At 44.0% G+C, this 14,075-nt stretch overlaps 1 protein-coding gene across 2 annotated transcripts; it reads left to right on the top strand.

Moving 5' to 3' along the window:
* The first annotated feature begins 5,475 nt into the window (after positions 1-5,475).
* Positions 5,476-11,842, top strand: amigo1 (adhesion molecule with Ig-like domain 1). 2 transcript variants are annotated; one of them, XM_061684680.1, is made up of 2 exons: positions 5,476-5,626; positions 7,504-11,842. In XM_061684680.1, the coding sequence occupies exon 2, from the start codon at positions 7,612-7,614 to the stop codon at positions 9,106-9,108; it is 1,497 nt and encodes a 498-aa protein (XP_061540664.1). In that variant the 5' UTR covers positions 5,476-5,626; positions 7,504-7,611; the 3' UTR covers positions 9,109-11,842. The 2 variants fall into 2 exon arrangements, with proteins under 2 accessions (XP_061540664.1, XP_061540673.1); XM_061684689.1 differs by lacking the exon at positions 5,476-5,626 and adding an exon at positions 5,632-5,683.
* Positions 11,843-14,075: the final 2,233 nt, after the last annotated feature.

The raw sequence follows: 14,075 nt of genomic DNA on the forward strand, positions 1-14,075 counted from the left end.
TGTGTCACTGTTAATTGATTGCTAACCGCTTTTGTAATCACAAGCCAATGGTTTGTCCAACTGTTGCTCAATTTATTTTAAAAGATTTGCAATCCCTTAACATTCTGAATAGTAAAGACTATTTGCAATCTTGGTGCAGATTTTGTGCAGTAGGCAGATGCAGACGGACGTTTATTATTATCGAGCGCTTTGGATCATTCCATTTTGCAGACGTACCTAATTTTGTGAACGGCTGGACAAAGTAGACGGACAAGAAGCAACATGAGTCTCAACGGGACACCTGTCCCACACACACACACACACACACACACACACTTTCTCATGTATTGATTTGTCCTGGTGTCCTCAGCACATTGTGTGTCCATTGCGTGACATCATTTGTGACATGTGATCAGGTCCTATCGGGTAAGTGGCCCTTTAAGTGTCAAGGATGCGAGCAATGAACGCTTGATGATTAATCAGTGATTGATGATGTCATGGAGAATGCCAGATGCTACTGATGACTTAAAATTTGAGGCATTCATAGTAAAGGCAATCATATATAATAAAGCCGTATATATATGGCAGATTTCTAAGCGATCAGTTTTTTGTTTAATGGGATTTTACAGGGTGGCACGGTGGACGACTGGTTAGTACATCTGCCTCACAGTTCTGAGGACCGGGGTTCAAATTGCCTCTCTTGTGTGGAGTTTGCATGTTCTCCCCGTTTCTGCGTGGGTTTTCTCCGGGCACTGCGGTTTCCTCCCACATCCCAAAAACTTGAAGGGTAGGTTGATTGAAGAGTCTAAATTGTCCGTAGGTGTGAGTGTGTGTGCGAATGGTTGTTTGTTTGTATGTGCCCTGCGATTGGCTGGCGACTAGTTCAGGATGTACCCCGCCTCTTGCCCGAAGATAGCTGGGATGGGCTCCAGCACGCCCGCGACCCTTGTGAGGATAAAGCAGTACAGAAAATGGGTGGATGGATTATGTGAATGCAAAATGGCTGCCTCATCCTGGCATTTCAGCTCACAGATCCCTCCGGTGTATTGCCACAACATGAGGCTCTCTCATGTGGTAGGAACGGTATATATTTAAATATTTATATTTTTCATCAAAACAATTATGATCTTTTGTTGGATAACAACTGGCAATAATTCAAATACTCATATCATTAAAATGAATTGGTTTTCTAAAGGAAATTCAGTGGGCCATGTTATCACTGTTATTCATCACATTATATGAAAATGAATCACATATTGTGAGTTGGCCATTTTGTCATGTTGCTCGAATGTTTAGTGAGTATAGGTTATCCCCAAGTTTTCTTGAAGGATAACCATGTATGTGGCTTGATCTTTGCGTCCCTCGCAAAGACGAAACTGCCCGATTCCAGCCTTGCTAAAGCACCACCAGATCATCACCGATCTGTCACCAAATTTCACAGTGTGAGACGCTGTGGCTAAGAAAAACCTCTCCAGGTCTCCGTCTAACCATTAGCGGCCAACAGCTAGTCGTCTAACTGTGAAACTGTGAAATATTTGTGAAAGATACATGAATCAAGCCACATACAAGTTTATCCTTCAAGGAAACTTGCTTCCTTCTGCTCTGACAATGAGCAGTTTCGGGACTCTGAAGACTGGTTTTCCAGCAGGACAATCCTCCATGCCACACAGCTAGGTCAGTTAAGGTGTGGATGAAGGACCACCAGATACAGACCCTGTCATGGCCAACCCAATCTCCAGACCAGAACCCATTGAAAACCTCTGGAATGGGATCAAGAGGTAGATAGATGGTCACAACCCATCAAACAAAGCTGAGCTGCTTGAATTTTTGCACCAGAAGTGGCAAAGGGTCACCCAACAGCAACGTGAAAGACTGGTGGAGAGTACGCCGAGACGGATGAAAGGTGTTATTAAAAATAAGAAATATTGATTTTTGAACTCTTCCTAAGTTAAAACACGAGCATTGTGATATTTCAAAATCAATCTTAATTAGTTTTCCTTGAGTTACTTTAGGTCTGAATACACTGTAAATAAATGCTATAAATGACAGTATTTGTATTTGGAATTTGGGAGAAATGCTGTCAGTGCTCTAAAGATTGAAACAAAAATGTTTAATTTATTCAAACACATACCTATAAATAGTAAAATCAGAAAAACTGATCATTTTGCAGTGGTCTCTTAATTCTTTCCAGAACTGTATGTGGAAATTGAGTTATGAACTTAGTTGAGACGACTTTCTTCATTGTTTTCTCATTAAATCTACATGGAGTATAATACCGCCTCCTGGTGGCCAGGGTGTGCAAAACAGAATGAGCAGCACAATGTCCATTGAATAATCCATCCATCCATTTTCTGAGCCGCTTCTCCTCACTAGGGTCGCGGGCGTGCTGGAGCCTATCCCGGCTGTCATCGGGCAGGAGGCGGGGTACACCCTGAACTGGTTGCCAGCCAATCGCAGGGCACATACAAACAACCATTTGCACTCACATTCACACCTACGGGCAATTTAGGGTTGTCAGTTAACCTACCATGCATGTTTTTGGGATGAGGCAGGAAACTGGAGTGCCCGGAGAAAACCCACGCAGGCACGGGGAGAACATGCAAACTTCACACCCCGGTCCTCAGAACTGTGAGGCAGACGCTCAAACCAGTCATGCACCGTGCCGCCCCATTGAATAATCATGATGCCCAAACTGTTTAATACTTAACATTCCAAAGAAAAACATTTGTCGGTGATTTTTGGACACGCTGGAACGGATTAATTGCATTTCACACTTACACTCGTAAATCAAGGTGTCACTGTACAGTAATTCGGGAATGAGTGAATGATTCCGAACACAGCCACAGAAGCCCACCTCAGAGCTACGGCGGATGAAAGGCCATGGGCGGCGGTTGCCTGGCAACAGCATCCCCATTGCAGTAGCAAGTCGAGTCAAACCGAGCATGAGTCACTTTCAGCTGCGTCTCGCCATAGGCACGCACGCACACACACGTACACGCACACACATAAACACATGGGCGCTGAGTTTGGACGCCTCAGAATCAGAATCATCTTTATTATGCCAAGTATGTCCAAAAAACACACAAGGAATTTGTCTCCGGTAGTTGGAGCCGCTCTAGTACGACAACAGACAATCAATTGACAGAGAACACTTTTGAGACAAGAAGACATTGAGAAAAACAGTCACTGAGCAATAAAGGGTTGCTAGTTATCTGGTAATGCCGGTACAATTTTTTATTTTTTGTAGTCCTCTAGCACTTAGAGCAGTTCGAATGGCTAATCTCGCAATAGTCCGGTGCAATGACCATTGTGCAAAGGGCGCCGAGACTTCAAGGAGTGTATGCGGTTTAAAGTGACGAGTAGTGCGATCATCTGGGACAATGTTGGTTGTGCAAATGTTGCAGATATTCCTCAGTCAGTGGGCAAATGGAGCAGATGCTACTCTGGCATGAGTGGCCAGTATTGGTCAACAACAGATATGCAAATAGCGCAGTGTGGCGAGACTACTTCAGTGAGTGCACAAGTAATGTATAATTGGCCCGACATAAATGTGACAACAAACTCAAGACGAAAAATGTTGCAATGGAATTGTAAGTTAACTGTTTAAGAAGTTGATCGCAAGAGGGAAGAAGCTGTTGGAATGTCTGCTCGTTGTAGTTTGCATTGATTGGTAGCGCCTACCTGAGGGGAGGAGCCGGAAGAGCCGGTGACCGGGATGTGGAGGGTCTGAGAGGATTTTGCACGCTCTTGTCTTGGTTCTGGCAGCGTGCAAGTCCTCGAGGGTGGGTAGGGGGGCACCGACAATCTTTTCAGCAGTTTTGATTGTCCGTTGCAGTCGGAGTTTGTCCTTTTTTGTGGCAGCACCAAACCAGACTGTGATGGAAGAACACAGAACTGATTCGATGACCGCTGTGTAGAACTGTCTCAGCAGCTGCTTTCTCAGAAGCCGCAGGAAGTACATCCTCTGCTGGGCCTTTTTGAGCACGGAGTGCGGCTCCACTGAGCGTTCCTCACTTTGCTTCCGTTTCAGGATTTTCACCATTTCCAGAGCTCAAGCAAACATTTAGAAAATTCAGCCCCCAAAGCCACTTTCATTTACCAGCATGAAATTTGGTACGCGGGTCTATCATGTGTAGACCTGTGACAAAAGTCCATAAAATGCCATAGACGGGCTAACAAAACTAGCGAAAAGACAACGTAGTGATTTTAAACCGTTAATAGAGATGATTCTGATGAAACAACCCATATTTGAACACAAGCAGCAGCAACACACATTATCCATCCACCCAGTAACATAAATAAACAAAGAGACTTATACATTGTGTATTTAAACCAACCACACTACTTTGCCTTCTGCTATCTTAACGCCATGCAAAACGCCACAGATGGGTTAAGGAATAGCTTTGATAGTAACGGTGTAATAGCTTTTTTAAGCAACTGACATTTAAACACAAAAGGTTTATCGACACCTGTAACAACAACGACAATATGACAATACTGACAGGCATATATTCTTTATCTTCTGTGAAAAATTATTCCTATTCCTGTACTGCAGTTTACTGAGTCACGAGAGCATAGGTGTCAAACCTAAGGCCCCGGGGGGCCAGATGCGGCATGCCACATCATTTAATGTGGCCCGCGAAAGCAAATCGTGCTCGTCAACTTCTGTGATTTTTGCTAAAATCTGTACCAAATTTCAAATTGTCATAATAATAAACAATAATGTTGAGATATTGCATTTTTCTGTTCCCAAACCCTTCTTCTACAGTAACTTAAACAATACTTGAACAAACTATTATCCTTGTCTTCTGATTTCAAAACTAGTTATCCCTCAATTTGTTGTGTTATGGTAATCATACGTTTTGATGATGATTAAACATTTATATGAATTAATGAATGGTTTCACTGTTCTAACGGCCCTCTGAAGGAAATCATAACTACAATGCGGCCCGAGACAAAAAAGAGTTTGACACCCCTGCACTAGAGTACTACAGTAGTTGGGAAAGTCTTCTTCGTTTGTATCTTCATGAGTCTATCATACTATCCTGCTGGTGGCCAAGTCACGCTCATCAGGAGCCGCAATGAAATAATCATGACGCAATAACTGTAATTCTTCACATTCTGTTTAATTATGTTATCATTATATGTGTTCTAAAGTGCAATATTATAGTGCTATTTTCCTAAAACAAATTTCGGATTTTTTGGGGGGAGGCTGGAACAGGATGATGGCATTTCTATTCATTTCAATAGGGAAGGATCATTTGGGATACGAGTGTTTGCGTTATGGCGTGCAGGTGACGGAACAAATTCAATTCGTATCTCAAGGCACTACTGTACTTCTATTTGTACCTGTCTTTTATATTATTATATTATATTACACAAGTATTACGTACTTCTACTACAGCGTGTGCGTACGTGCTACCACGTTTGCGTGTTTCGTTAGTTCCTGAAGGCCGGCCGTGCTGTAGAGTGTTGTGCGCATGCTCCGTGCATCCTCCTCGTCCTCAGTCTTGCGGCTCGGACTTCCTCTGGCGCAAACGCGTCGCAAGCGAGCACCGCAGCGGCACGACAACATTCTCGTGAAGGGGGAAGGGGCATCTGCATGCTACGACAGCAGGCGGGGGGGCGGGGGGCTTCGGAGCTGAAGGTAAGCTTCTCCAGCTCGCTTGTTTTCTTCCGCAATCGATTGGAAACCCTTTGAAAGGTAGCAAGGCTGCACCGCAAAGCCAACTTGTTTAGGATGACGGATAATATTGGCGGGCTGTGTGTGTGTGTGTGTGTGTGTGCGCGCGCCTAAGCCTAAATAATGAACGGATGGATGTGCAATATGAAACACGTGACGTGATGCGCTGTCAATGGAAGGACAAGATGAATGGAGGACACAACAAACAAAACAAAACAAAACAAAACAAAGAGGAGGGCGTGTCGTCCCCCCCCCCCAAGAAGCAATTGGCAAGACTACACAACTGGACTACAATGAAGTACTGGTTGTTTTTTTGTTTTTGTTTTTCATAAATCCAAAGTATGATTTCTTTTTCTTGTTTTCACCACCTTGCTTTTATTTTCGGAACTTGATCATCTATGTTATTTGGTCATTTTACTGTGTTGTTTCAGGCTCATTCCAGAATTGAAGGTCAAGATAGGCACAACCCTTTTTAAAAAAAGATGGACCATTTGAATACTAATTAGATTTGAGTAGAAGTGAAATTACAGTTACTGACTTGTAAATCAATGCTAATGTTAGTTTTTGCTCAAGACTACAGTACAGTTCATGCTAGCATGTGTTAGCTGTTATGCTAGCGGGTCAAAACAAAATTAGCTTTGCATTATCTTCACCTGTAACATTAAAAATAAAGTTCTGGTGTATTTATTGTAAGGGAGGTATATCAGGACAAATGGGCAGCTGGGTAGTTGTTGTTGGTGTTTTGTTTTTGATGTTTTGAGCTGTTCTTACGATTTGTATTTTTTCCCCCCTTTCCGTTTAGTTTTTAATGTGTAATGTACGAATTTAAAACATGAAACAAGAATGTGCTGAGCACCAAGGAGCAAACCGTTGCTGTCTATAAAAATTGCTGCACGTTTAAAGTTTGTTAAAGACAACTTGGATGTACCACAGCACGACTGGAACATTTTTCTGTGGACAGAAACCAAAGTTGAATTGTTTGGGAGGAACACACAATGCCATGTGTGGAGGAAAAATGTCACTCCACACCAGCATTAAAACCTTATCCCAACTGTGAAACGTGGTGGAGGGAGCATCATTGTATGGGTGTGCTTGGTTACCTCTGGGCCTGGACAGCTTGCTATCATCAATGGAAAAATGAATGCAAACGTTGAGCAAGGTATTTTGGCAGAAGAACTTGAGGCCATCTGTCCACCATTTGAAGCTCTAAAGAAGATGGGTGTCTCAACAGGACAGTGATCCAAAACACAGAAGCAAATCAACAACAGAATGGCTCCAGAAGAAGAAAATACATGTTCTGGAGTGGCCCAGTCAAAGTCATGACCTCAACCCTGTGGCATGACCTCGAGAGCTATTCACACCAGACATCCAAGGCATCTTGCTGACAACAGTTTTGTAAAGAGGAATGTTCCAAAATTCATCCCGATCATTCACATCTGAACCGTAACTACAGGAAACGTTTAGTTGAGGTTATTGCTGCCAAACAAGGGTCCACCACTACAGATTACAGAAATCGCAATTGCGGCCTAATGTGCCTCATGGCATTGAGAGCTCGAATTAACCAACTAACTAATACGTCATTCACGGTAACTTGAAATAATTCCAGCAGACAGCGAGTATACTTTGAAAAGTTTGATGCTATCATAGCTATCGCTATGCGTTTGCCGAGCAACCCTAAGTTAGCACGACGCTGTACCCTAAACAAGGAAGTCGTTGACGCATTGAGTCCATTACAACAGAAATTGCATTCTCTTTTATGATTCTTATGATGATGATGATGATGATGGTGATTTGATTAGAAACAATACTGAAAGTATTCTGTTTGCTTCCGACCTTTTCAGCCCCACTAAGCAATGCCCCATACTTCTTCGGCAGCCGTTTTCTGGGATTGAGACCACAGCTCAGCTCTCCGGCGTAGAAATCGACCGGCAGCCAGCCAGCCAGCCAGCATGTCACAGCCGTCCAGCAGAAAATGGGCGCCTTGGAGCAACTGGTGGGAATGGGCAATGTCCGTGGCCGTGTGTGTGGGCCTCCTGTGGCCTCCAGGGGGCGCGTCAGTGGCGCCCTGCATCTGCGCCTCCAACATCCTGAGCTGCTCCAAGATGAACCTGAGCAGCATCCCGACCGTGCTCCCGCTCTACACGGCCGTTCTAGATCTGAGCTACAATGAAATCATGAGGGTGAGGTCAGACTGGACCTCTGTGAAGCTCCCCAAGCTCCGTAAACTGCTACTGAGCCACAACGGACTACTCTTCGTGTCTTCAGAGGCCTTTGTGAACGTGAAGCATCTGCGCTACCTAGACCTGTCTTCCAACAGCCTGCAGCAACTGGACGAGTTTGTCTTTGAGCCTCTGGTCAACCTGGAGATTCTCCTGTTGTACAACAACAAAATCTCCCAGCTCGACCACTCGGCCTTTATCACCACGCTCAACCTCCAGAAGCTGTACATGAGCCACAACCAAATCTCCCGATTCCCCGTTGAGCTCATCAGGGAGAAGTCTCGTCTGGAGAAGCTCAGCCTGCTGGACGTGTCGTCCAATAAGATTAAAAAACTTCCTCTGGACGAGATGCGAGCGCTGCCTGCCTGGTTAAAGAATGGCCTCTATTTCCACAACAACCCGCTGCCATGTCACTGTGACCTCTACACGCTGGTCACCCACTGGGACCTCCGCAAGCTCAACTCCGTCATGGACTTCAGAGACAACTTCACTTGCATCCTGCCGGGCCCCCAGAAGACTCGGGTGGACGTGTTTGACCTAAGCGGTGACAGCATGAACTGTAGTACCTTCAAGGAGGCAGAAGAGGAAGCCTTTCTGGAGCAAACGCTGATCCTGGGCTGCGACACCAAGCACAGAAACATGCTAAAGACCTGGACTCTTCCCGGTCCTGCTGCGGTGATTCCGGGAGGCAACCAGACGGCAAAAATCATGCCGGATGGCAGCCTGCGAGTCAGTCCGGTCCGGTCTGAGGACTCTGGAACCTACACCTGCTTTGCCACTAGCGAGGCCTTCAACGAGACCATCTACGTTGTGCTGAAGGTTTACAACTTCACCATGCATGGCAGTGGCGAGACCCTGAACACAGCCTACACCACCTTGGTGGGCTGCCTGGCCAGCGTGATCCTGGTTCTGGTATACCTCTACCTGACCCCGTGCCGCTGCTTCTGCTGCTCTGGCAAGGGTAAAGCTCGCGGCGACGACAGTATCCGCTCGTCTGTGCTCAGCGTGACGCCCACCCATGGGGGGGACCCCTCAGTGCTCAACAGACACGTGGTCTTCACAGACACCAAGCAGGTGCGGGGCCAGAACGGCAAGCTGAACCCCAACGGGGACCAGGACAATGAGGAGGTGGACGCGGAAGCCTGCTCGCTGATGAAAGGAACCAGGAAGAAGTCCGTCGCGGAATCCGTCAGCTCGGTCTTCTCGGACACTCCCATGATGGTCTGAGAGGAGAATGGAGATGATGACGACGAGGATGAGGGGTATTCCTGGCAGAGGACGAGGAGGAACCACACGCAGGACTGTTTTTTCCAGCATTCTAATGTGTAGCACTTGATATACTGTGAAGGAACAAGGAGTGGACGTCTCAGGATGTGATTGAAGCAACTGGAGTCTTTTGGGTTGTTGAAAAAACAACCACAAGTTGAACGGAGGAAACTGGACTAGAGTTGAGTCACCACCATTCAACTTTTGTCCAGTTGCCACCATTCAACTTTTGTGGATGACCATGACCTGGATGACTGAGGATCTACACAGACACTCAAGTCAGAATGTGATAGATATTACGCCAATGTTTGCAATTGCTTCTCGCCTAGAACATACAGTATAGTAGCATAGGTACAGTGTTACTCCAGAGCCCTGCGACAAATAGCAAAGATGCGCAGAAATCCAAGTAATTGACCCCCCCCCCCCCAAAAAAACGTTTACCGTGATACTATGAAATATAAATGCCCAAACTCAAACAAGTTTTTCGAGTTATGGGCCGTTGCCTGGTCAATTCTTTTGATTTGTGTTGCGAGAAAAAATTTGAATGACAAGCGAGCGTTCCATACAGCACCGCTCAAGTGAAGTGAAAAAAAAGCTGAGCAGAAATCAGCAATGCACTTTCAGCCATTCATCGAATGGGACAAACAGTTAAACACACAAGTGCAAAATGAAAACACTCACAAGGAACATGGAGCTGCTGCTAACACCAAACTAAATGTGTAGTAAATGTTTATAAAAGTAGTTTATTTCTTGGTTGTTACAAACACTTTTGGGGGCTGAAATGTATTGTCATTTCAATTCATTTCAATGTGGAAATCTTATTTGATATACAATTAAATTGAATTACAAGATTGCTCATGGAATTAATTGAACTCATAAGTGAAGGTACCACTGTAATTACTTACAGACGCTTCACGATGGCGCCAAAGCACTACATGAAGCTCATCAACTCACTACAACATAATTCCTTGGCATCAAGTGCCACGAGATGGAACCAAAGCACTACATGAAGCTCCTCAACTCACTTCAACATAATTAATTGGTACCAAGATGCCACAAGATGGCGCCACAGCAATGCTTCAATATTATACATTCATTTGGCCTGAGCACAAAATCAGCGAAAGACAGATGATAGGTTCCCCCAAAAATTTGCAAGTAGCGAATCACGAATCTGTGGGGTAACACTGTACATTTAATCTAGTACAGTACAACATTGGCTGTCACCAATCTCGAGTCATTTATAGGAGAAGCAGGAGTACGTGGTAAAGGCTGGATTTGCATTGCACGCGTCAAGTGACACCAATTCCCATGTTTTGCTCTCAAGCGATACCTTCAGAATATGCATCACAGCAGTGTTGAGACGGGGAAAAAATGGAAATCGGCTATCAAGTGTAAATTGTGCACCTGCAAATCTGACTGATTGGTGTGGCATATCTGCCGATGCAAGTGGGGTACACCACGTCAATGCTAGCTTGACGTCCTCAAAAAGACGCCCATTGATGATGTATGCATTTGCACAAGCACCACAAATAAACACCTGCTGCAAAACATAGGACATTCAAAATGAAGGCAATATGCTACATTTGCAATCTATAGGATATTAGATATGATGTAAATATGCTACATTATAAGTGTATAAAATATTAAATATGATGCAAATACAGTGGTGCTTTGAGACTATTTTCGAGATATGAGCCATCTTTGGGCCCATTTTTTTGCTCTTGCGAGCATCATTTGAGCACAGAACACTGTAGGGTCAGTGAACTCTACTTAACTCACTTCACAACAAGCAGCAGTTTGGCAGATAGTGAACAGTTCTTCAAAAAGAGTCTTCAAGCTGTTTATTGCCACTCCCAGTTGAAGTTTCGTGTCAAGCATAAACATAAAAAAAGTTTTGTATTTAAAATAACCAAAGCTTTGCCTTCCACTAGCTTAATGCCAATACACAATGCAAAACACCATAGACGAGCTAACATTTCATTCTATTTAATCATATTATTACTGTGTTTATATAGTAAATATTGTAGAGTATTATTGTCCTTATTAAAAAACATTGTTTTCTGGGGAGGATGGAACAGATTCATGCAAATTCCATTCATTTAAATGAGGAAATATGTTTTGAGATGTTCTGAGTGATGAGCGTGGTCATGGAACAAATGGAACTCATATCTCTAGGCACCACTGTATACTACATTAGAGATGTGTCCGTCATTAAAATCAGGAAAATATAGTGTAGTCATGTGGAGGTTCCCCTCAGTTAAATCAATGAAGGGGAAGAGTCAGCCCAGGCCAACTAAACACCATGTAACATTTCATATTTGTACAACTTGTGTGTTGTCACTGCCTGGTATTGATGCTCGTGTAGTTATTCAAGTGCAATTTGCGTGTTGTTTCGTGTGTGGATGTAATCACAGTCATATGGCATCACTTACATGTAAATGGAATTTTGGCATTATGTGAGAATTGGGCCCTTGGACCTGCAGAGTAAATCCAGCCTAATTGGACTCATCAGACATTTTACAAAAACAAGTGTAGCATTAATACGAGGTCATGGGTAGCTAAAACTTAGCCGACCGAACCTTTTGTAGTCTGCCGTAGAGTCATTGTTCGTACATTTTACTCTGTATAACTATGCTGTGTAAGCCTTATGTGACTAAAACAAGACATAACCTCCAGCAAATAAATATTGATTGCAGGGAAAGGCTTTGTCTGGCTTGTGATATGAGCATGTTTCGCATGGATGGTTCTGAAATGAAATCATCTTTCATGTTATTGAAGCAGCACTGAATCTGGAAAACACAACTACCAACTGTTGCATGCTATCCAATGAAAGTGAAACTTTTGCATGCTACAACAACTTCAAGAAGTTGACGAGTAGGGTGTAGGTTTAAAAAGTGGACGAACATGTATGAAACTTTTCAAGAGAGACATCATGACAGAGCAAATCCACCTATCAGATGGGAATACATACCCCCCCCACACAAGCATTTCGCTGCTCACTATTGGATACAAAATCTAAACATAATACATCTGTATTTTGGCGGCATGCTGCCCGACAGGTTAGCACATCTGCCTCACAGTTCTGGGGACCGGTGTTCAAGTCCCGGCCCCGCCTGTGTGGAGTTTGCTTGTTCTCTCCCTAACTTGCCCGTAGATGTGAATGTGTGCGTGAATGGTGGTTTGTTTATATGTGCCCTGCGATTGGCTGGCAACCAGTTCGGGGTGTACCCCGCCTCTCGCCCGAAGATAGCTGGAATAGGCTCCAGCACGCCCCCGACCCTTGTGAGGATGAAACGGTAGGGGAAATGGATGGATGGATATCTGTATTTTGTTATTTTTACGAAAAACAAGCATGTACTGTAAGTCCGTACCTCATAAAAAAATGGTTAGTGTATGTTTAATCTTTTTGTTTTTTTCAAGTTAATTTTATTGACGGCGGACGACTGGTTAGAGCGTCTGCCTCACAGTTCTGAGGAGCGGGGTTCAATCCCCGGCCTCGCCTGTGTGGAGTTTGCATGTTCTCCCCGTGCCTGCGTGGGTTTTCTCCGGGCACTCCGGTTTCCTCCCACATCCCAAAAACATGCATGGTAGGTTAATTGACAACTTGAAATTGAATGGATGGATGGATGGAATTTTATTGACTAGTTTGGGCAGCACGATGGTGTGATGCTTAGCCCGTGGAAAGGTCACGAGTTCCAATCTGGGCTCGGCTGGGGCTTCCTGTGTGGATTTTACATATTGCCCCCACATTGCTGGTGACCACTGACCTATCTGTTCTTTTTCTATACAGTGGATATAAGAAAAAGGCTACACACTCCTGTTCAAGTGTGAAAAAAAAAAAAGTGTGAAAAACACTCCAAATCTGTCAGCTTGTGAGGGCATCTCCTGTGCACAGACATCATCCGATGTTCAATCTGATTCAGGTCTGGAGGCTGGCTGGGACATTCCGAACCCTTCTTCTTCTGCTGAAGCCATTCTTTTGTTGATTTGGATGTGTGCTTTGGGTCATTGTCATGCTGAAAAATGAAGTTCCTCTTGAACTGTTCATAATTCCCTCCGCCTTGACTAAGGCCCCAATTCCAGAAATTCCTGCAGCTCCCTCAACGCTGCTGTCGGCATCTTGGCAGCCTTCTGGACCAGTTGTTCATTGTTGTTTGCTTTATTTCTCCACTTGATGATGACTGTTGTTACTGTGTTCCATGGTCCATAAATGCTGGGACATGGATACAATTGTCATCTTTTTGGCTGTAAACACCACCGCAATGGATTTGAAATGAAACAAACAAGATGTGCTTTATCTACAGACTTTCAGCTTTAATTTGAGGGTATTCACATCCAAATCAGGTGAACGAATGGTATAGGAATGGCAACAGTTTGTATGTGTTTGTGTATGTGCCTCCCACTTGAAGTACTTGAAATACTTTAAGTGAAATGTCATGGGACAAATTAACAATCTTCAATCCAACTTTCACTTTTGAATACGGTGCTCGGTTGCGAATGTTTTGCAGTGGCATATTTGCTGAAGTGTGGAACGTATCAACGACATCAGTCGCTGGATTTCATTCCTGGTGATGCTCTGCCAGAACTGTCTTCACTTCCTGCTTGTTGTTGGTTGGGGCATTTTCCCTTCAGTTTTGTCTTCAACAAGTCAAATGCATACTTAGTCGGATTCAGGTCAGGTGATTGATTTGGGGTTTGCATAACATTCCACGTCTTTACCTTAAAAAAAACTCTTCAGTTGCTTTCTCAGTATGCTTTTGGTCACTCTGTAAAGCGCTTCCAATGAGTTCTGAAACATTTAGTATTAAGTATGAGCAGATAATACTCCCTGAAACACTGCATAATTCCTCTTAGTGCAGTGTTTCAGACAGTAATTGATACATTTGGTTGTGTGCAATTCATACATGAACCTACCCATAATAACGGTA

Source organism: Phycodurus eques, chromosome 1 (assembly GCF_024500275.1).
Source record: "Phycodurus eques isolate BA_2022a chromosome 1, UOR_Pequ_1.1, whole genome shotgun sequence".
NCBI classification, from domain to species: domain Eukaryota; kingdom Metazoa; phylum Chordata; class Actinopteri; order Syngnathiformes; family Syngnathidae; genus Phycodurus; species Phycodurus eques.